The 24,304-nt window shown below is 40.5% G+C and overlaps 1 protein-coding gene across 2 annotated transcripts; it reads left to right on the forward strand.

Annotated features, from left to right (window-relative positions):
- Nucleotides 1-488: 488 nt before the first annotated feature.
- Nucleotides 489-21,651, forward strand: MMRN2 (multimerin 2). Of its 2 annotated transcripts, XM_005417299.2 has the most exons (7): nucleotides 491-1,059; nucleotides 10,548-10,670; nucleotides 10,939-11,045; nucleotides 12,966-13,031; nucleotides 14,081-14,254; nucleotides 15,345-17,249; nucleotides 18,281-21,651. In XM_005417299.2, exons 1-7 carry the CDS (start codon nucleotides 779-781, stop codon nucleotides 18,667-18,669), a joined length of 3,045 nt encoding a protein of 1,014 aa, XP_005417356.1. In that variant the 5' UTR covers nucleotides 491-778; the 3' UTR covers nucleotides 18,670-21,651. The 2 variants fall into 2 exon arrangements, with proteins under 2 accessions (XP_030919637.1, XP_005417356.1); XM_031063777.1 differs by lacking the exon at nucleotides 14,081-14,254 and having other exon boundaries at nucleotides 489-1,059.
- The last annotated feature ends 2,653 nt before the right edge of the window (nucleotides 21,652-24,304 follow it).

The following is a 24,304-nucleotide window of genomic DNA, read 5'->3' on the forward strand; positions in this document are numbered from 1 at the left end:
AAAAAATAGGCTTGACACCCATTGATGACAACCCAAACAGAAATTCTTAAAAATTAACCTGACCTCTCTGAAGGACAACTTCATGAAAATCTTCCATTTTGATGGGAACAGACTATGATTTGCAGAGCTATTTTGCAAAGGTTGCAGAAGAATGGATGTTTGTAGGATTTTTTACTGTACATTTGCTGTGAGTCCCTCAATACCCACAATTTGTTCTACATACCACAAATACCCTGCTGCTAAAGCCAAGGTATTTCAACCTTTAAACTGTAAGAAAAACTTCCATGTGCAGCACTGGACCAGGCAGGTCTGTGACATTTTCTGGCAATGTAATGAGAGTCTGTTAGAGCACTCAGTAGTTTCTTTCCTTTCTTTTCTCTTCCTTTCCTTTAAGCTAACATCCTTTTCCTGTGCCTGAGGGAGAAGGCAGTTGATAAAAGCCGAGTTCCTGTTCACAGATAAGTTTAGAAGGCAGGCAAGCTCAGAAGTTCCTTGAATAAGCTATATTCCTACCACCTCATTTTCCCCCCTGCCAGAGACGTGTGAGCCCCACACAGGAACCAGGCTCACATTGTTCAATAGCCACGGACGTTTCCACAGTAGCTGGGAGGGCCGAGAGCTCTTTCCGCTCTTTGTTACAATTTTTTTTTTAATTTTTTCCTTCCTTCTTCCAACTTTCCAGTTAAAGAATATTGCCGGGGCATTTCTGAAGTGATTCAGGCTGAGCTTCAGAGAAAAGAACAAGAGACAGGTGTAAGTGGGGGGGAAGAAGCCCAGGATGCTGGTGAAGCTTTTGCTGGTCTGTAGCACAGTAGGACTGGCAAAGCTGGTGGAACACGCAGACCATCATAGAGATCGTGATGGTTCCGTGCACAGCTTAAAGCCACGAGCACATGAGAGCTCTGCACACCCCCAGAGAACTCCTCTGCCACACCAAGAAGGTTCCTGGGAGGCAGAAGGGCTCAGGGAGGATACTCAAGATTACCCTTCAAGTGTGATCTTCCCACATCAGGAAGAGAGAGGGGATTTGGAAGCTGCGAGCCCACAGCCCCGAAATGGGTAAGTACCCAGCATGTCTGTCTTACACATACCAGGAGTGCAATCCTCTCTGATACTTTCATATTCTGTTGGTACAGGACTGCTTTCATTAGAAGCTTCTCATTAAAATACATTAGATTTTGGGGGCCAATCTATATCCAAACAAGAGTGGTTTAAATGCTTTAACTCCACAAACAGAAAGCTGAATTGCCTATGGAGGATGAAACCACAGATGGGACCAAATCTTTGCTTAATCTGGGGTTTGGGGTGTGCACACACCCAGCAGAGGTGAAGCTTCCCAGTTCTGCCAGAAACCAAAACACTACCTCTGGCAAAGCAGAACTAGAGGAAGTTAATTTATTGACTGTTTCTTATCATGAACCGATGCTGATTATTTCTGCTGAGCATGGCAAACTTTGCCCATTAGCAGAATGTGCCTGCCTGCAGACTTGGGCCTTGGAAATGGAGAGAGAAAGGTAATGGCAGGATGTTAGCAAAATAAAAATAGTGAGGAGTAAATATAACAAGGTAAGGAATAATGAATAAGCATGAAAATTACTACAAATTTCACACCCCCACCCCCTTCCAAAGGTTTCCATGCCAGCAAAATTATTTTCATGCTAATCTGTAGCAGAAGAGTAGCCATTCTGAGAGTAAAAGCCATGTACTTCACTAGAAATATTCCCAAACCCTATGATTTGTGTAAGTTTTACAGGGCATGTAAGTAGGTCTCTAAATGTTTAAAATAGATGAAAACCAAGCAGGACAGTGAATGAATCTTTTATAGCTTTGATGGATGGGTAGAGCAAAGCCCTGTTCAGGAGAGCTGAAACAGCAGCACACTTAGTGCTGTTCACAGCTCAGTGCTTTAGGATGCCCTGGTATTTTTCCCTTTAAATGCTCTTGAGGAAAGGGAAAAAGTGAGATGGAAGGAGACTATAAAACCTTGCTCATGCCATGCTTCCTTTTCATGCAAACTGAAGTATGCAATCTTGTTTCTACTCTCACCTACAAGTAAAAGTAAGGCCTCCCTTCTGCATGTAACATGGTGAGTGTATGAAAACCTTGCTGTCTTTCACAATACACCTTCCCAAAAATCTGTACCTCCCCTTAATAACCCTAAGGCACTTCCTAAAGCCTGCAAGGCTTCCTGATGGGTAGTGTTCAATAATGGTGTGCTCTGTTAATTAACCAGCTCCTGGTTAATGCAGTTCAGCCATCGTCAAAGGAAGGAAACAAGGCCCAAGGGGCACTCTGGGCTTCCAAATTACTCTGCAAGGTGATAATCATCTGACTGTGGTTGAAATGCTGAAAACATTCTGAAAACTGCCAGCACTATGAAAATTCAGTGCTGTAAAAAGGTCAGCATTACAGGTCAGCAAGATGCTGTAATATACTGTCCTAATCAGGATTCCTTCCTTGGCTCTGTAGCTCTGTTCAGCACCAGCTTGTCTAATTCAGCTCAATACCAGCTATGACTCATCCTAATTTCCTCCCAAGGAGAGAAATACTTCCTTCTTTTATGGAGATAGTTGGATAATGAGTCAAATCATAACATTCTTCCCAATTATAAAGCTATGTGGATGACTACAGACAATCCAAATCTAGCCTGGCAGTAGCTTTAAGGTATTTGCTGTTTTGTAGAGCTGTCACACTTACAGCACACACAAGGCCAGGCAGCTGCTAGGTCTTAGGAAAGAAATTGGAGACTTTGAGAGGAATTATATCTAAAAGTAAAGGGAGAGAGGGTGAATAGGAAGGGACAACACAATTCTTCTTGTAACCACACAACAAATTCTAAAATGGTTGAAACAACACACCTTCAGAGCATGAAGTCCTTGTGCGCCTGTCAGCTGCTGTGGCTGCAGTACTGTGCTAGGCACAGACAAGATGCTGACATGAATCTGGTATTTCCTCCCTACAAGTGTGACACATTCCCTGGAAAAAAATCATCAAAAAATGGGATTTATATCTCTCAGGAAGAGAACAAGAAAAAAAGCATCAGGAGTTAAATAGGAATGGAGAGATAAAGGGAAAGAAAGACACGCCATAAAAAGGTGTAACAGACATGCAAAAAAAAAGTCCAGGATGGTGGAGGATAGTTTTCTACCAAAATGGTGTCTACATCTAGTTTGCTTTTGAAATAAGAAAATACTTTTTTTGCAGGACGAGGAAACAAAGTCTATAGTAGCTTGGTCTTTGTGACAATGTTTTGACTCTTATTATTTAAAAAAATAAAAGCAGTATGTGTTTTGTTCAACCATTCCTTATTTTCCCTTTGTATTAGGAATAGTGGTAGTTACAAAATATTCTTGTATTTTAAAGAAATGTAGTGCATAATTTTTCATATTGCAGCTATTTGAATAATTGAGACCATCATGACTAAGTACTGCAAGGTATTAATCAGAATCCTCTGGTTTCTGTTTCAACATGTGAGATGAAATGACTCATTAGATCCCAGTCAAATACTTGGATATGTTATTTTGCCAATTCCTCTAAGAACAATAAGATTTCTCATGAAAGAGTTTAAAAATATAAATCAGAAGTCACTGGCCTTTAGAGGAAGAACTAGGTAACAGTTCAGTATTTCAGCTGTTGCTTGTATCTGAACAAATAGGAGAAGCTCTGCATGTTCAACTGGGCAAGTGTCTGTATGTGTACAAAATCAAAACTATCAAAAGAAGCCAACTTTCCAAAGGAAATCAACTTTTATATTGCTTTTCTCCCCAGCAGCTGTGTGGTTTGACTTCAGCTGCTTTATTCTACTGCTGAGGTAAATGGATCCACATGTACCCAAAACTTTCAGCAGAATTAGAAAGGGAAATTAAGAGACCTGTACATCAGGAACAGTCAGGCTCACAACTCAGATTTCATGCACTTAGTGCTGTATTTCATTAAAGAAACCAAGACAAATGAAGCATGTAAAAGGCACATGCAGCTCCAACACCAAAGCCCAAAGCTGCCTGTACCCTCAGTTAGCCTGACGCCTGTCAAGTAACACTGTAAACCAGATCACTTAAGCATTCCAGGCTAAAAATAATCTTAGGAAAAAGCAGAGGTTATTTTTAACCTTCCCCCTCAGTAACAACACTGACAGAGCCAGTTCCCAGGTGGATGGCTCACCCTGTAAGGGAGAAATGGATGGGGGTGCTGGAATGGGAAGGAGCACAGCTGGCTTCTCCATCCATCCAAAGTCTCACAGAACTTCTGCTTCCAGAAGTGTAATCATTGCCAAGTGGCCCCTGTTCTGGTTTTGCCCTGCAGCTGGGCAGGTTCATTTTTCCTTCTTTCTTTTTAATCCACAAACACACAGTGTCAACTCCTGGGATTTTTTTTACAACATACCTGAAAAAACTGGAAAAACAAAATTAAAAACTCTCCAAACTCTACCACCTGACCTATTAAATAGGAAAGGCAGAAATCTTCAGCTCAAGTAAATCCTTAATTTCACTAATATATTGTGAGTTTTGGACACACAATTCTGTGAAGTCACCCTTGATTAGAGGAAGGTTTCCTGATATCAGCCAGGTGTGTTATCTCTCTGAAACACTCACCTCTTCCTCTCATTCCACACCAAGGAGCCACAAAGTATCAGGCCTGTTCTTGTGACTATCCAGCATGTCAAAATATGTTACTATCCTCCCAAATGTACACAAGCAGAGAAAACCCAAATCACCTATTCTAAGGAAAGTCAATGTTCAGTCTTAATAGCTTATCATTTTTTGTCTGCTTTTACAGGAAGAATCCATTAATTTAATTAAGACCAGTTCCACACTGACTCATCTATTTCTTCAAAACAAGGCAGGGACTTTTGTAGGAAGCTTATGGGATACTGAAATTCCCCACCAAAGGGGCACAGAACATACACTTAAAATAAATCAGTTTGGATGAAGTGCAGCTAAAAGTGATCTTTAGCCCCTGACATCCTGAAAGCAGTGGAACAGCCACTGAGTGCTCAACAATAGCTTTGGCAGTGCCAAGTGCATCAACAGAAGCAAAGCTTTCCTATCAAAGTGAGGCACTTGGCTCCTTTCAGGACTTCAGGAAATTCTCCAATATTTGGCTGTCATTGAATGGCTCAGCTGCAGGTGGAATAGCTCCCTATTAGCCTGATGCAAATGACACTGCTCCATTCCACACAGCGCAGGAGTTACTGAACCCTCTGTGCCCACGGGATTGATTTGTTTCACAGCTCATTACTGCAAACTGCAGCAATTAATTTCTTCAGCAGATAGCAAGGGAGTTCCTGTTTCAGCATCATAACCACAGAATCACTGTCAGTGCTATCACCACCTGGACCCAACACCTTCCTGCTTGTGCAGTGATCAGTGGGCAGCCCTGAACAAACCTCCCCTCGTGCCCCAAACACAGTCAGGGCAAACCTTGTCACACACTGCCTGCACCCTGAGCACATGCCAGTGGGAAGCTTGGCTTCCCAAGCAGTTCTGACTCCCTGGCATCAGCACAGGTGTGCCAAAGGGTGGCCACTGGCTGCAATTCCTTCTTCCAGATGAGGTCTGACAAAGGAGTGATCAGGCTGTACTAGGGGTGAACTTAAGTCTGCAGGAATCAAAGGATAAAATCAAAGTGTTAGCTGCCCTCTCAATGGGCTGTAGAGCTTCCACTGAGGGGGGATAGAAATGAGGTAATGGCTGTGGATGCTCTTGAAGAGGAAAACTTCTCTGGAATTGTTTGTACAACAGTTGGATTTGGCTCAAAATCAGCTCCCAGTCAAGCCTGCAGTTCCTGGAACTCTTGCTCCCAGTTCAGGACTGCATTTGCTCTGAAAGTCTTCACTGCACTATGGTTTTAGGATGTCCCGCAGGACAGCACTACCCCAAGTGATAACAGTCTAACTGCTGGAATACACACTGCATTCAACCTGAGTTACTCAGGAGTCTGGAAGATTTCCAGCACTGCATGGAAACCACATGTTTGAAATGACCATTGCCACTCTTTTCAGTCCAGTTTGTTAAGGTGAGCTGCAAATCAATCTGCTCTCACCCCAGTGAAAACCAGGGTGTTTCATGGGATGAGACATGGGGAGATCCCAGATCCTGCCTGAGAGGAAGTTCTACTCCCTTTGGGAGTTCTCTTGAGAGAAAGGAGAAATATGAGAGTTTCTGCTGTCTGGTTCTAATACAGGGCTGCTGGCTGCCTGGGAAGAGCTGGAGAATTCACTGAGACCACCAGGCACCACTTGTCTGCTAATTAAAAACCCAGTGGCACACCCTGCTGCTTTGGAGAGCTAGCGCCTTCCCCAACAGCTGAACACTTTCTGTATTCCATAAAATAGAAAAGGTACATCTGCCTCAATACTGACATGCATAGTCTTAGTTTAGATTAATTTAAATGTGGTACTTTATTTCTGTTTATTGAGGCTGCTTTTTCTTGTCAGTGAGAAATTTGCACTGAGGGAAAAATCAACCATAGCTAAAGCCTTATTCTTCAACTAATATAAATCAGAAGTAATTCTGTACAAGTGAGTGGAAAATCACTTGTTTAAACTGAAAAAACAGTCTTCTACTACCTTCCTATAGCACACTAAGCAGGAATTACTGCTTATCTGGTGCCTTTTTCCTGTATAGGAAAATGTTATGGTCTTGAAAAGTTTTGCACACTGTAAGTAGTAGGCACAGGCATGGCTAGGCAGGAGTTTTCAAAGTAATTATAGACACTGGCTTCCTTGAGAATGGAAACCTGAGGAAACTGGTGGTGAAGGACAACTCAGTAGGACCAGTACACCCAAAGGAATAACAAAACTTATGAAAAACATCCCAACATCCTGAATTCCTGAAGCTTTTGTTCAGACAAAAATTCCACTGACCTAGCAAACATCTAAAATTATGCACTGCAGTGCCAATCAAGAGAACATGTAGCAAAGAGAACTAAAGTGTGTCAGTCCCTCACTGAGCTGGGGAGCATTACTCACACTCACTGACACACTGTAATTGTCTGAATGAAGGAAAGACTACCCCATATTCATCTGAGCAGAGTCAATAGTGCAGAGCAGCCATGTAACCTTTCCTCCTGGATCTGTGGGTTTTATTTGGTTTCCTATGATATAAGGTGGCCCAGCCAAATCCTAGAATCAGAGAAAGAGCTTCCTCCATTTTGCTGTTTCAATAAATCCCATGTAAGAAAAAAATAATTTTCGTATGAGTTTCTAAACACCTGAAAGATTCAAATAAAAAGAGCCTGAGCTAACCTACATTTGCTGAATCTTATTTAAATACAGAATGCTTTGTCATCAGATATATTTAACCTCAGACATAAGAATACAGTTGCCTCAGAATTAGGCAGAAGCGAATAGATGCATGCGAAGACTCTATTTAATAAGATTAATTCATAATTAGAATGAAGTCTAGGGGAAAAAAAACCAAACCACCCAACAAACAACACCACAGGCTAGCAAAGAAAACTATTAAAACATTTTTTCCCAGTTTAAAAAAGCAGGGATTAATTTCTTTGCAATGTGAACCAGGAAAAGCCATTGAACAAATGAAACATTTGCAGCCCTGAATTTGCTAGGGTTCCCTCAAGAGCTGCTCTAACTTTCAGCATTATGATAAATGTTACTGTTCACCAGATTACAGGGAAGGCTTTTCTGCTCTCCTCACATGAGCAGCTTCTCTCTGTCCCTCTCTCTTCCTGGCAGCAGAAGTTTGCACCAAAGAAAACTGCATTAAAGAGAATAAAAGCAGAGGGTGTTAAGCTGGTTACATATTCAGTGAATGAAGCGACATAGTTACAAACAGAGAATAAATGCAGCAGCAGAACACAAAGCTGCTGTGTTCCAGAAACCAGCTCAAGAAAGAAAGTGCTATTTGTGAAGGAGCAGCTCTTTGAAATTTCACAGCTTGATTCAGAGCCTGTGGTGCCAGAGAAGTCCTGCATGCCTCACTGAACTTTAGATCAAGCCCTTCTCAGTCTTCTACATTGCTGCACTTAACAGTAAAGAATGACGTAGCTTCCCTCAAGGTTAATCCCGTTAAGGAGTATTTTTAGTTACAGATAGCAAAGTTTCCCTAAAGGAAGCATTTGACAAGTTGTGCAAAAAATACTGCAATAGAAGTTTCATCTTTGGGCACATGCATCTATTTGCCAGCTCATTACAGGCCTTATCTATTTACTTGAGGGAAGAATAAACTTTGATAAGTTTGATGGAACTCAAAACCTCTGAAAGTTTTTGTGATTAAAACCACAACATGGCATTACACAGCCCTTCAGCTCCACAAATAAACCTTTAAGATCAAGTGAGAGAGAACCGGTGAATATATAGTAAAGAAAACTGGACATAAAGAACTGCAACAAACATTAAAGGATGTTTTGACTGAGAGTCCATCATATTCCCCTTTTTCCCCCCTCATCTTATTCATTCTGCAGAATACTAGTCCAAAGCAGGCAATCAACCACTGATTCAATTTCTGATACAACATAACACCTTTCTACAATTGGGAAGGTCTCCAAGTACCTCCAACACTTTAACATGTTTTGAAAAGGAATCCTTGTGTTTTCTGTTCTGTTTGTGCAAATCCACCTGTGCATTACAGCAAAAGCACTCACAGTCCCACAGTGCCTCATTCTTGCTCACACAGGTTGATGCATGTGCACATTTGGCTTTGCTCTATGTGGCTGACATGACTCCAAGGACTTCATAGGAAGGACTTGCATATGGTGGGAAAAAAAAAACCAGCCCAGATGACGATTCACTGGGTGTGGATTGTTTTCATTAGGAAAGAACAAAACCCTGAAGCCAAAGAATCCTGTTTTAAAAGGAGGTTTCCACGCTGAATGCAGACTCCTGCCTGGATCTGGCAGGCATGCTGCTGGCAGGGGCAGGGATCCTGTGCCTAGCAACAATACCAGAGAGCTCCAGCACCAGTGCCTGGGCACTTCACTTCCCCAGGAAAAAGTAGAGAGGATTTGAGGGGGGAAAGCCTCTTCCAGCTATGCCTTGCCAAGTGCATGAGAGAGGACAGCCCAAAACCAAGCACAAACCAGGTCCCTGTTCTAGAGCTATTTAACTGACACCAAATACCAGAAAAGTGTCACAGCTCTTAAAGCCTGGAAGCAGTAAACCTGGTAAACTTAGCATACCTTGGAAGCAGATGTCACCAGAGCACATGTGCTGGTCTGCTGGATTTTACTGAGTGGTTTTATACTCTGACACAAGCAGTGTTTGACTCTGGAAGAGTAATACTTCAATAAAAATTTGAGGATTTGTCTTCCAGTTCAGTCCTGTAAGAACCAAGACACCCATTGATCATGGGTCCAAAATTTCCCCCAGTCACTTGTAAAGGCCTCAAAGCTACAACTCAAGCAAGTTGTTTTGGCTGGAAATCACAACAAAGGCAGCAGCCTCCTTTCCTGTCCTGCTTTCCCAGCACTGCAGCCTTTGCCAGATTCCTGCCCTTGCTTCTAACAGATGAAGAGTTTTGCTTGCATGAGTGCTTGCTGAAATCTTAATCACATTTTCCTTAAGAAACAGGGGAGCTATGGCCCAGCAAGCCTGGTGAACTGTTCCCAGCTAGCCCAGGCTGTCTGCCCTTCCATCCTGATGTTTTCAGCTTCCCCCCCTTCTCCTTGCTGCAGAGTGCCAGCTTCTGCTTTCGTGCAGGACTCGGTTCCCCATTGTTACACCAACTCCCTGAAAGAGGCAAACCTTTTCCATATATGCTGATAGTTGGAAATTTGGTTCCTGTATTCCCATTTAAAAATACACTGCCTAAGGTTCAGCTGTTTCCATTATAGTTATTACTCGTCACTTCCTGCCTCTTCTGGTCTTGGATTTAACCATCAAACTTCAGCCAACATTCGACTGCCAAGTTTTGACTTTAAAGGAAGAGGCTCACCTACACTCTGGGATTAATAGGTGTCTAGGTAATTCTGACTTGGAAAATTAATCAGACTATTAAAACTCACTTGTCCTTGCTAGAAACATAAAACTAAAACAACCCTTTTACCCCCAAAATTATTTTCCTGCAGGTGATAGGAGAAATTATTTTGAAGCTAGCCTACTTCATAAAATCCAATCACTATATTATGTTGAAGAAGTAATACTTAGGAAGATATTATTAATGGAGTTAATGTTGGATTAATTTTTCAGAAGCAGTCTGCCTCAACCTGATGAGTCAGTCATATGGCATCTGAAATGGCAACATGCCTAGAAAGGCCATTTGACATTTAAAGTGACATTAACCCACAGGTTATCATGGGCTGGAAATTTCTCCTGCAAAATGAAAGGACTGGAAATGGAACTAATGCATCAAAGTTCAGACAATCAGCCCTTTTGTAACAAATGCAGATAAACATCTCAAATGAAAACAAACGAATTGGGAGTGGAGGGAGAAGGTAGAAAGCATTTTCCACTTTCCTCATCATACAGCTGGGAAAAATACAAAAGTAAAAATAAAGACCTTTCTGCACTTCACTTTTTCTTGGCACTGTTACAGCCAGAGACTTAGAGACCTACTTCAAACTCTTTTCCCACGTTTTTCCTCCTCTAGGAACTGGTGCTCCTTCATGCAGTCCCGCCTGGTCACATACATAGAAGCCTGCATGAAGGAGAAGTACATTGTCAACTCCCAACAGCCCTGCCCCAACGGAGCCCCAGACTGCCAGAAGATCATGTGAGTGTCCTAAATAAAACCAGTGAGGAAAACAGTATTTTCTCTGAAGTATCTCAAAGATGTTTTCAACAGTACTGAAGCCCCCATTATTTCTAGGGTAGTTTAAAACAAATTTCTACCTTCCTTGGTAACCATTTTGGAATAATGTGTTTAATAATAAAACCCTCTCTATACCTCATCAGAATAATACAGCATTCAGGTTCAGTCCAAACTTGATTGCAAAGGACTCTATTACAATTAACCTAATGGCCAGACCCTTCCTCTCCAGGTACAGGACAGCCCTGAAGCCAGTCTATCAAGTGAAACAGAAGACTCTGAAGTCTTTGCAGTGGAAATGCTGCCCTGGATTTATTGGCAAGGACTGCGAACAGCGTGGTAAGCAAAGCTGGAGAGCAAGTATAGGAATGAATGACTAAATGCCAGGCACAATGGCAAGAAATGAATCTGCCTAGTTTTTCTCCTTTGTTTAGAATTGATGCCTTGTTTTTTTCAGTCTATGTCCCAAATCACTGATACTTTGAGACAAGAGCAGTCATAATTAGCTGCAATTAATAGTTAAATAGCATTAGCTACTTATTCTTCAGTTAATAGCACCTTTGTAATCTTTACACATGGAGAAAGGTATTAATTTGCTGGAAAGCCTGTCATGTGTCCATCTTAGACAAGTCCATCTAGGAATGCCTAATTTCAGGTAGAAACTGGCGACATCAGAAACACTAGTGTGTGAAATGCCCCTATAATCAGTTCACAGGATGAAATCATCTGGGTTGGAAATCACAAGGTGTTCAGGTTCAGAGAAGAGAGCAGCCTTCACTCTGCAGTCTGCATTGCTCCTCCGTCTGCTTACTCTGGCTGCAAAGGCACTGGCTCCTCCACAGGGAGCAGCTCTACAGCACAGCCAGGAACAGAGCCCGGGCTGTAACCTCCAGGAACAGCCTTTAGAGTGAACTACTGGAACCCATTGCACTGCTGAATAAAGCAGTGGGGGCAGCAGGATGAGGGAGGGGACTTTGCCCCTCTACTCTTGTCCTCCTGAGACTCCACCAGGAGTCCTGCATCCAGCTCTGGGGTCCCCACCTTAAGGACACAGGCTGAGAGAGCTGGGGCTGCTCAGCCTGGGGGAGAAAAGGCTCCAACGAGACCTCAGAGAACCCTCCAGTACCTAATAGGGCTACAAGAGAGATGGAGAGGGACATTTCACAAGGGCATGTAGTGGTTAAGACCAGTGGAAATAGCTTCAAACTGAAATAGGGCAGGTTTAGTTTAGGTATTAGGAAGAAATACTTTGCTGCGAGGGTGGTGAGGCACTGGAACAGGTCTCCCAGAGAAGCTGTGGGTGCCCCATCTTTGGAAGTGTTCAAAGCCAGGTTGGATGGGTCTCTGAGCAGCATGGTCACCCTGCCATGGTGAGGGGATGGGAACTAGATGGTTTTTAAGGCCCCTTCCAACCCAAACCATTCTACGATTTGTGCAGCTGCTAATAGAGACAGGGGAGACAGTGTGGTTTAAAAACTGATGGTGGTTTAAAAATGGCATTGGCAAGATTTAGCAAATAATACTCAAAAAGCAGAATTTAAACAGATTTAAGAATAAATAGATTTAAGAATTTAAATGGAATTAAGGGAATTTAAATGAATAAAAGGTAAATCCCTCTAGCAATTAAGTCAACCATAACAATAAAGGCAAACATATGTCTGAAAATTTTTCCACAATCTACATCTAACTCACCTACAGACTCCACAGATAAAAATCTCTGGAGGTTTAGCTTTTCTTCACAGATAGCTTTCATTTGTGGTTTGATCTCTTGGTGAACTTCACACATAATGTTGGAAAGATATTACCAAATGCAGTGCAACTATTTTAGTCTCTCTGTTGTTACACTCACTGACCAAAACCAGCTCCTCCATCAATATCTTCTCATTTGTACAGCATCATTCACTGCTGCTGCCACCAGAATGTTCAGGTAACTGTGGAACAAGGAAGAAGAATTTGCAGATCTTTAGATGGGACCCCCAGAAAAGAAAAAAGCCCCATTTATTTGCAATAGACTTATTTCTTATGAGCAAAGCTTGGCATGAGTTAAAAACCCCTACACTATACTGCATAGCACTGCCAGGTATGCAATGTTGTTTGCCAGTGCAAGGAAAGTAAGTTTCCCAGAGAAGGTGTTCTTTCCCCAGGAAGCATGTCTCCACACCATTTACACAACACATGAAATTCCTGTGTGGTCTTGCTAAACTGCAGTAGTTTCTGCATCTAAAACATTTTCATAGATGTATCATATCTCAATTGCAGATCCCAATTTTATTCTGGTGCCAGGAACTGAAACTGAAGGACGAGAAGAAGAGTTCTCAAACCACAGTATGTGCTTGAAGTTATTTTGTTTGTCATCCTTTTACCTCTCAGTCACTGATCAGGAGAAAAAAAGATAAAAAAATAGTTGAAGTTGTAATTTTAAAGTCATAAGCTATGGACAAACTCTCTAGTGAAAGCATTCTCTGGAAAAGCTTTGAAACAACACATTTACTGACATAAATGAGGGCTTTTGCTATAACACTCTGTGAATGTTCACAACAAAGCATCCCACAGTTTCAAAGCTGGCTGGTGAACAGTGGATGCCAGCTGGTGCAGAGCCTTACCCCTTTCAGTGGCATGGATGTTAACCCCTTGCTCTGCAAAGTGGGTTCACAGGACAGCATGCCATGCTCACAAAAATATACCAGAAAAACAATCCACTGAAAATGCTATTTTAGAACAGCCCCTCAGAGGCTCTGCGATTGCAATTATAAGGTACTGTAGATTTGTATCTCAGTGTAAGTAGCATGAAGGACCCTCCCTTACCACCTGGGAAGTGGCATGCCTGCAGTGTTAAGTGCCTTCCAGGAATTAGCTTCAGGGAAGTATTGCACACTTTGAAATTTACAGCTGAGATTCACAAGTATTTATTTAGAAAAACATCAGTTAAAGGGCCTGTCCATGAGTCAGCTCTGACACACACTGTGCTCCTGATTCCTCAGTGGAGTGTCTCAATTGCTCTTTCATCCCCTCCTTTTATCTAGGCTGTTAAACCTTGCCATGCTTTCAGCCAATGGCTTGAAAAGAGTTAGTATTCCAAAACATTTTTAAGGCATGCGGAGATTTCTAATTAACAGCATTTTATTGCCATCATGGCTGTTGTAGCTGAGGTTCTCTGCAAATATTTGAATATATTAGGTTTCCAACACTGCTGGAAAAAATCCTTGCAGATAAACTGCAATTTAAGGTGCCAGAAATCAACAGACCCCCTAAATGTCAGTGCAAAATTTTCAGAATGAAAACCAGACAGGTATTCTCAGAGGTCTTGCATGAATACCTGTCACCTGGTCGCTGCACCCTGTTGCATGACTTTGTTTTTCTAATCTTGTGACTAGTGTCAACATCAGTGGATTCAAGAGAAATGTTCGAAGTCATTCAAAATCATGAGGCTTTACTGGATGATCTTCAAAGTGATATTCATCAAGCAGCCAGCACCTTAGGTGACTTACAGAGACTATTTGAGAACAACGGTACAAGCATGGTGTTAGAAGTGAACGAGAGCAATTCAGGTGAGAGGTCTGATGCAGAATTATCAGCCCATGACAGGCCCTGTGAATCCACACAAATCAGAAAGAAGATGTGAAAGTAAAAATACCCTGATATTCCTTGGTCTGCTGGTTGCTTCTACAGAGAGAAAAAATGGGTGCAATCCCAATGCGAATGAATGAACCAAAGAGTAACTTGAAATGGGAAATGAGAGGAAAGGCACTGTTCAGAATATGCCTTAATCACAGAATAAAGAGGCTGCTTATATTTAAAATTTGTTAACATTACTTTTCTGCTTCTATGGCTTCTTCTCTTCTCTGGGGATGAAGAGTATAGATCTGTTCTTTTTCCATACTCATGCTGTATGCTCTGATGTGTGGAATAGCACACTGGTGTTTCACGAAAAAATGAAACATTTGACCCATCTCTGGAATATTGTTTATGCCATATACAGGAGAAGGAAAAAAAGAGCTGCTGAATTTAACCTACCATAGCGAGCCACTGGCTTGCAGAAACATTTTCTAATGATACAGACTATACAGTACTCAGTGAACTTCAAGGCACTCTAAAGGTAGAAACTAAGCCTTAGTATTCTCATATTCTCATACATCTTAGTATTCTCATACAGTTCAGATACCTCACAGATTTTTCAAGTTATTTACTCCTGACCCAGAATATTCAGCTGTTAAGATGCTGTATAACCTTGTGGAGTTGAAAGCATGAGAAAAAGAACATCATGACACAGTCAAAAAAGGAAGGGCCCAATAACTAAGATCTGTTGAGAAAATGGACAGTTATGGCTGCTGCAAATACCACCTGTCCACAGGTTTCAAAAAGCAAAATTTTTAAGACATAAATGAGGAAGTCAATACATATCCAAGTTATTTTCTGCACACTCTTAGACACCATGTGCTTCATAGTAACCTTGATTTAACAACAGGTTATTTTTGCAATTGTTGAAATTTATCATGAATTGTTGAAATTTATCATGAGGTCAGATTCTGGGGAGTAAGACAGCAACGACTATAGAAAAATGAACACTTGAGTTAACCTGTCTAGATTGTGATCCAAAAGCAGAATTTAAATTTAATTTTTTTTCAACTGTATTAACAGATCCTCAGGAAAGGCTTCTGCAGCAAGTTTTGTTTCCTCATGTGGAGAATTTTCTAAGGAAACATTTTAACCCAATGTGGGCAAGCTTCAACAAAAGTTTACAGAACCTCTCCAACATAGTAAGAAATCTATCCCATGATGTGGAGGCCAACAAGAAAAGCATAGAAAGATTCCAAGAAAGCACTGTACCCAAGAAAGAATTCCAGGAGCTGGGAACTAAATTTGAATCAAAAGTCCAAGAAAACATAGAGAAAGTAGATGAAGCGAAAAGAGATATAGAGAACAAAGTGCACATGCAGCAGGCTGATATTCACTATAACCTCAGCATGCTCAAGGCAGATACTGACACAAGACTCAAGAAGCTTCATAAGATACAGCAGTCCCATTTCTTAGCTTTGAACAATAGCATAGCAAACATGAAACAAGAGCAAAACTTTCTTGAAAATAAACTGGAAGCTTTGAAAAAAAATTTAACAGAACTCTCTCTACATCATGGTCCCAAAGATGAAAACAGCCAGTTAACCATGAGACATATGAATGAAATACTGTCAGGGCATGCCAAGCAGCTTAAAGAACTTTACATGGAGTCAGATGTGGCCTTTCAGAATATTGCAATTTTAGAGAGGTGGTTTAAGGAGTTGAAGAAAAACATCTCAAAGTATAGGCCAGAAGATTTTACAATAACTTTAGCTGAGAAATCAGTTATTATGGAAGAAAACAATGCAGCAATGGAAAGGCAGATAGCAGAGCTCAACTACACTCTGTCAAACCTTCAGGAAAACTATTCAGATCTGCTGCGGTACATGGAGGAATGCAATTGCCAGAGAGTATCTGCTGACATTGATGTGCTGGAGGAAGATCCAAGGAATAGCACTTATTCCCTGGAAGATACCCAGCCAAAGGATATGAAGCACTTGGAGTCAGTTTTCAGAGATTTCTTCAAGAGTGAAATTGAAGAGCTCTCCTCAGCTATTCCGTCCATCCATCTGTCTCTTAACCTCCGTCAAGAAGAGAACAGACAGCTTCAGTCACAGGTTATGGCTTTTTCAGAAGACATGGGCTTGCTGAAGAAGAAAGATGAAGAAATTCATCGACACATCAAGCATCTCAACAGCTCTTTTAGCTCTCTTTTGAAAGATGCAATGCGGCACGAAGAAGCACTGGAGGCTCTACTGAGACACGAATTTCTGGATGTCTTTTTTGAAGATGACTTTAGTAGCCTAATACCATCAGTATTTCAGCTGCAAGAATCTCTCAGACATTTTTCAGATAAACTGCAAGAACAAAATGTGACTTTAGAATCTCTTAAGAGGAGATTTCATCCCTTGGAGAGAGGTCACCAGAATCATCATGATGCTCACATGCCTCCTAAGCACCCCGAAGAGGAAACACAAACCTCCTCTACTCTACACGAAGTCAGCAGCCAACGCAGCGTCAGAGAACACATGGAACCTAACTATGAGGCTGCCAAAGATGACTCCTTGGAGAGCTTAGCTTACAATGACATCATGACTCTGAAGAATGATATCAAACATCTGAGCCTGGCAGTCAAGAGGCATGAATCCAGAGGTGACATAAGTCTCTGCTGCAATCATACAATAGCAAATGCAATTGAGCCACTCAACGTTTCTGTAGAAAGTCTCTCTGCAGATTTAGCAACCATCAAGCGGAATCTGGAGGAACATCTGGTGACTTTCAAAAAACTATTTGGAAGTAATGAAGAATTAGGCACCTCAAATATAAGTCTGGATGTTACAAAGATTCAGTCAATGCTGCAGAAAAAAGGGAGAAGGCAACAGAAAGGTCAAGACAAGCAAAGAGACAAGAAAAGGTCTGAGAAGCACAGAGAAAATACACAAACAATAAGTGGAAGAAATACAGTGCAGACAGAATCTGTGGAAAAAGGTGTGTTCTTTTCTTTTACTTGCTCACATACAGGTCTAGCTTCTTTCTAGGCCCTGATTCAAGTTCCACACACAGCATAGTAGTATTAGTTGTAAGAACTATCAGGTACCTTGTGGGATGCTGGAGGGAGAAATTCTGACATTACTTACATCCTCCCCTTCCAATAGTTTAAATAGAGAAAAAAAAGCAGTTTGAGTGAGAACCAAGCTGATATTCTGCTGTATTTTGGTTAAGGCCAATGAAATCACACCCGCTATAGCTGCTAGGAAATTGGTCTTGAACTAATTCAACTTCAGATGTCTAGAAGGCAAATTTTGTTTGTAGATGCTCATGTTAATGCAGTAGCAGTCTTCTCTTTGGAAGCTGATGTGGAATGCTTCTTTTTCCCTGTTACTTTGTTACTTGGCTCTGGAAGGAGTGTACTCAAAGCACCAAATCCTTCTCAAGACAGACAGATGCATTAAATGAGCTGCTATAATTTGTACAAGTGGAACAGGCAGGACTGACCAGAGAGCACATACTCCCTCTCTTACAACCAAGCTTCAGAGACAAGTTTTCAGCTTATACTTGACTGGGACTGGCCAGTTCCCTTTCCCTGTAACCATGTGACCATAAGCACCTGGTAATTACAAGCACCACAGCTTTAACATTGGCTTTTATGATTGCAGCCCTTGCTATGGACAAATAACAGAGCAAAAGTCAGCCCCTTTAGGCAGCTGTGCTGCAAAACTGCAGTTAAGACTGAATAAGCAGAGAACATATTCTTAACTCATTTATTTTTGGGACAGTAAAAGAGTGCTATTTTTTTCCCCCTGGGTGGTCCCAGTGTTATACTTTTCCAAGAGTTCCAGGGAATCATTTGATCTACTCCAGTGCACATAACCATTTCCACTGCCAGGCTTAGCAAAGAAGTATAGAAAAATCAGGCCTGATAGGGATTCACCTGATTCACCTTATCTCCCATCCTGATGATCCTGGGGAGAGAAGAGCGCTCACTCACTGCTAAAATCCTGTTCCTCTTTCTTTTTCAGAGTCATTGGTGGCATTCCACGTGGGTTTCTCAGAAAGAAAGGATAAAGAAAAAACTGTGAGGTTTAATGAAACGTACCTCAATTATGGAAGCAGCTATTTCTCTGAACATGGCCACTTTAAAGCACCACACAAAGGTGTCTACCTGTTTGTCATCTCTGTGGAGTTCAGCTCAGGACCAGCACTGGGACAACTCTCCTTCAGCCGTGGGTACAAAAGAACTCTCTCAAGCAGTCAGAGGAAAACCCCACATGGAAACACCATGACTACTTTTGCTATAGCAGAAATGGAGAAGGGGGAGACAGTGTGCTTTGAATTGCTGCATGGCTCTGTAGTGAAGCGAAGCCCACCTGGGACAACTATGGGTGGATTCCTAATATCTAAAACTTGAATAGTGACATTTATGTTTTATTAATCTCCTTCCATAGATGCAATGGATGCATTCAGTATTGCTTCATCTGTGATGTATTCAATGCTACTGCATGTGTTTAAACATAGCACTACCTTAGGTTTGTCCTCATGCTTCTTTTCTGGAAGTGTTTGGCTTTTGATTAGTTGCTTATGAGCAGCAATGGGATTTTCTTTCAAGTGAAAAGCTAATGGTTTGGACTCCAGATGTATCAGCACACACACTCCCAAATCTTTCCAATGAGAGAACTGCACATAAATGTTTTGCGGGACTTTCTTCACTTTTAACACAAATTTCTCCCTTCCCTTGACAAAAGAATATCCTCCCATGACAAATACACCCAATCAGTGGCAAGGAAAAGATTTTAGGTAGGACTGCACACTCTCATGTTATGTGGATGGTACCTTAAAACCCAGAAGCCAGGGCAACTTTACCTTCTAGCTCTCTGTGGACCAGAGACTATCTTGGAAACTTCTGCAACGCACTCCAGTGTTTCAGTCTGTGCACAACAGCAACGCTAGAAGAGATCCAACAAATTCAGTAAAATTGACTCTACTGCCAGTATTTGCAAGCAAGGATCTTTTAAATGGTCCTGTCCTTGTTTCCTGGCCTGTGATGTATTTCGGCTACACTGCAAAAATTTAAAGCATTGTTAAGATGAATTACATTTACATTTAGACACTAGGAAAATGTCAGTAATATTTTAGAAGCATTGTTGCTTCTAAATAAAATGCAGTTTATTTCTAAAGTTAATCCTGGAGATTTATTTAATGAATTCAGCCCAGAGTTCAGTATTTAGTAAATATTTTAAAACCAAACAAGCAAAACCAAAATCAAAAGTCAAGCTCATTGGTCTGTTGTCACTGCTGAATATAAATTTGTAATTAGAGTAAATCAAAGAGTAGAACTTCTGAAATCTAGAGGGTTTTTTATTTCCAAAACTTCGAAGTGATCATGCCTGGTCACATCTTAAACTTTCTTTTCTGTCAAATAAAACTTCCCAAAGACTTTCACTCTAAAGAAGTTCAAGTATTGTGGTATTTTTATCTATTCTAATACCTTACATAGCAATATTAAAACAATTAAATTTGCCAAAATGAAATGCACTTTGAAATTTCCAGTATTTTTGATAAAGATATATTATTATGCAAATTGCACCCTTTTAAGGTAGCATTTTTTAACAAATCTATTCTGCTGTTAAGAATTTTCTCCCCACCTACCTGTATTCTAAGCAATACTAACCTCTCATTAATTGTTAAAACCCCCAACACATCGGTACCAACACACAATGCACTTAAAGCAACAGCCTGACAAGCAGACAATACCTATCTTCTGAAATAAAGCTACAAAGCAATTTCAGCTACTGACTTGCTGAGAAGATTGTTTTCTCTATCCTGAATAATCCAAGAAAACTAACAACAAGAAATGCTCCTTATCTCCTCCTGGCCAATGCTGATTTCCACAGGAGATGCCCAGGCCAGGTGTTCCTGTTTTTCTAGCATGGAGCCATGGCTCACACTACTCTGGTGCAGGGAGCACAAAGTGCTTGCAAACTCAGGGTCATTTTCTGTCCCACTTTTGCTCAAAATACCTGAGGGAAGGAAGAAAGAGAAGAATAAAATTGAAGAGGTGAAATGAAGAAAACCATCAAATTGTAAGGTTAGGTTCTTTCAGTACAAAGCTCCCATCCTGGGGTGACCTGGCTGGGTTTTTTACCATTGTTCCTCCAATTCCTGACTTTTGTGGTGGCAGCATTCTGCAGAGCCAGGCCAAGTGTGCTGCCTAGGTCAGGGTGGTTCAAGGAACACCTCCTCTTCAGTGCACACCAATTCTGCACCTACAGCCAAGTTCCACAAACAAGCACCACTGGGGAATATGTGTATGTTACCTATGGGGGATAGGATATACATATAAATTTCAGAACACTTTGTTTTTAAAGCTTTGTCAGAAAGCTACAACTGGAATGAAAACCACTTGGAAATGGACACAGGAGGTAGCAGAGAGCATTGCAGTTCATCCAGTCAGGTTTTGTGTCCTTCCTTGTGCTTACCAGAGTACTTTTGTTGAAGAATATTCCAGATGAGTTCAGAGAACATTGACTCCAGAGTGAACAAAATGTTAATTTAAAGATGTTTTTGTATTCTAAAGATGTCTTCAAATATGTGCTTAAGTTAGCCACCTGCACAGACAACGAAGACACACTGCACTGGAAGACTAATTTTTATGGGGCAAAAAATTAATGAAAGACAATGGGATAAATCACTCTGTGGACTGCATAAGCCAGGAAGACCAACTTCCTTCTCAAGCAACAAGAGAACAATGATTAATCTATTGGGCTGTGGTTTTGTTTGTCCAAAGCAATAAACCAGCTTTTAAATAAGCCTCCATCTAAACCACTCCTGCATTTTTTTGGTGGGATGGTTGTTTGGGCTTTCTTGTTAGATCAACATAGCCACACCACTATGACCTGTATTTTTAGGCAAACTAGAAAAATCAATTTAATGAAGATAATTTAAAATACAGCTATTGGTTGGCTCAGTGGATTTAGGAGAATTTCCAAACATTAAAAACAGCCTGAAGCTGACCATAGGCACTGGGAAGAGTTGTCTGTAAGAGCTTCAGTTTCCCTCACAGCACACTGACGAGAGTAATGTGCCTGAGGGCCAGGCAGCAATAGGCACAGAAATATATGCTCACTCCAGGATACAGATATATGTAATGTCAATCTGACACTCATATTCAAAAATAAAAGCTTCCAACAGCTTTTAGCACTTCCTAGAACCTGCCAGAAAACATTGCCGCTGCTTCAAGATTTTGTATTTCCAGATCAAACCACTAAGCTTTGTAATAAGGTAGAAAGATGTGCATCTTAGTGCCTTCGTGGAATTATTTTGTTACTGATCTGCTGCTTTATGAATGTCAGTATCTTATAGTACATTTTAAAATTAAAGTCTCCTAATGGTTTTTTTCCTTTTCCATTATTAAGACCATCTCCTTACTGTACTCCAAATTCAAGTACTGACTGGATCAAAAATAAGCAATTTTACTTTCTGTAGATCCAGCAATGCCTGAATTCTTCAGGTAATATCCACATCAAGCCAGAGTCTGAAGCCAAGGGAGGTCTCCTCATGAAGCAGACTCAGGAGGTGGTCAGCTCACAGCAGTGGTCCTTTCCCAGCTCAGATTCACAGCTGATACTGATCTACTGCATTACCGTCAGTGAGAAACACCAAAGTGGTGTTCTGGGGAAAGGTGAAGATAAAACTGCAGAAGGAATTAAGGAAATTAACAGAATTATATCTGATCCTTTCTGAATTTAGTGATACTTCTGCTATTTATTTAAAAGCTTGTGGCTCAGTTTGCTAATTACTCAGTGTGCTTTTTGGTATGCCTACAAAACATCCATGTGCAGTGTTTACACATTTCACTGAAATGTTTCACATATCACACATTACTGCTGTTTCACCTCTTAGATACCGATGCCAACTCATCAGTAACATATTTTATAGAGTGGTCAAACCCACCCATTTATAATGGAGACCATTTTGGAATTTATTACTAGCAGGCAGTAGAACTTATTTTCACATCTCGAAACTCCCCAATTTCTTTTCCAAATCCTTTCTTTAGGACACAGCCCCACCGTGTGGCCGTTCCACGAGAGAGAAGCTGCTCATTAGAGCACAGACAGGTGCAAACACTTACCCACAATTTTCCTTATGTCCTCCTGCAATGCTAACATGAAATCCCAGTTTTAAATTCAACCACGACCACTGCAACCAGTGAAGACATTCCATTCCAAAATAGCCACAACCATAGGAAAAAGGTTTGTTTTACCAAGATACTAATTTAAGGAGACCAAATCTTTGTGCAGTCTAATTTCCTGGTATTATGTGTTAAGGACAGAAAGGATTGAAACTACATTGCTGATCTTTCCATTGCACTTTCCAGAACTATACTGCAAGAATTTAACACTTGATTGTATAGGGAAAACAAACCAAGGCTTATAATTATAATATATTGGTAACAGTTTTTATGATGTTCAGATATAAAACCTTTCTAGCTACTGTAAAAAATATGTATTTAAATCTAAGATTATTCCTGATTAAATGCAAAAAGAGAACAGAAACTGATCTTACTTCTTTCTCCTTGTAAACTAAAGGTGGACTCTATGGAGAATAGAAGCCAATAAATTTCTGCAATGAGAAAACAAATTCTGACACTCTCTTCATACTACTCACAGGTGAGATATCCCCTTGACTGTCTTCATTTGCTTGAATCATAAAAACCAGAGTAAATTTAGCAGGATATACAGAAGCACCTGCATATTTTTGCAACAAGCAGTACATACACATATTAAACTCAAATATCTTAAATTGGATGCTATTACACAAAAAGAACATTGTACATGGAGGGAACAAAAAGCAATTACAAAATTCCCCATCCTTTTATTTTTTCTGGTTTTACCTGGTAAGCTTGAGGTAAGTTTATATGGATAAAACCAACATGTAGGGAACCTGCATGTGTTCAAATAAAAGTATTATTTGATTTTGATTTGCTTTTGGCTTTGCAGTAACACAGGGATAGAAGTCAGGAGAAGGAAACACTTTTTTACTGTTGCACTCAAATTTAAATATCGTGCAAGCTTGAACTTAGCACCAAATAATTTTCAATATCATTGAACAATAAAAGCAGTAATTAACAACTTACTGTGGGGAAAAAAAACATAAACGAGGTATGAAAAAGTAGGGAATTATTTAGTTACAGTATTAGGATTTCCAAGTTGTTACATTTTTAAGGCAAAATCTTATAGTAACAAAACACATTACTAATGTGTACTAAAATAAGGTTATTTACTTAAAAATGATACATTGGACATAATCTGTGTACAGAACAAGCAATTCATGGTAAACTCAATAAGGCACCTTCTAAAGCAGATGCTGTACAAAATACATTAGTGTGTTACATTTTTAAAGTAGTATTCTACACTTCTGGCATATAACACACACAAGAGTGTGACCATTTGTCTTGTTCCACTCTTCTTTCATATTTTATTTACATCTTCTCCAGGTTAACTACAATGTTATTTATTCTTCTTGTATACAATATAGTACATTTCATTTTGGGCATGTCATGTCAGAGCACAAATGTCACTACATGATGTGGGCTTCTATAATTGCATTAAACAGTAAAATATCACAAAGCAACAATTACATTAGATTTGTCAAAAAACCAGAAGTAACGTGCCCTCTACTTCTGCTGTACAACCAAGGCTGAGCACCATGGTTCCATAAGGACTGGACTGCGCAACACCGCCAGCTGCTTTTAGACATCACCCCTACTTGGAATAAAGACTGTGGGCACAGGATAAAGATTTAACTCAGAGGCACTGTCAGGAGAGGGAGCAAAGGCTAAAACATTCTAATATTTCACAGAAGATGAGCATGTAACTTCCCTTTAAAAATATCTGCAATTGCAAAAGAATGTTTATTAACTTTATATCTCTGCTCTTCAAACACTTTTAGACCATTAAAATGCAGTCTGTTAAGACAGAGTAGATGAAATGTATCCAAATTATTTGTTTTATAAACACATTCAAATGGTCACTTAGATCAAGATC

The sequence above is a fragment of the Geospiza fortis genome, unplaced genomic scaffold (assembly GCF_000277835.1).
Source record: "Geospiza fortis unplaced genomic scaffold, GeoFor_1.0 scaffold130, whole genome shotgun sequence".
Classification (NCBI taxonomy): Eukaryota; Metazoa; Chordata; class Aves; order Passeriformes; family Thraupidae; genus Geospiza; species Geospiza fortis.

Coding starts and splice junctions, on each gene's coding strand:
- MMRN2 (XM_005417299.2), top strand. CDS start 779: ATGCTGGTGAAGCTTTTGCTGGTCTGTAGCACAGTAGGACTGGCAAAG. Junction 11,046..12,965: donor CAAGGACTGCGAACAGCGTG/GTAAGCAAAGCT, acceptor TCTCAATTGCAG/ATCCCAATTTTATTCTGGTG. Junction 14,255..15,344: donor AGTGAACGAGAGCAATTCAG/GTGAGAGGTCTG, acceptor CTGTATTAACAG/ATCCTCAGGAAAGGCTTCTG.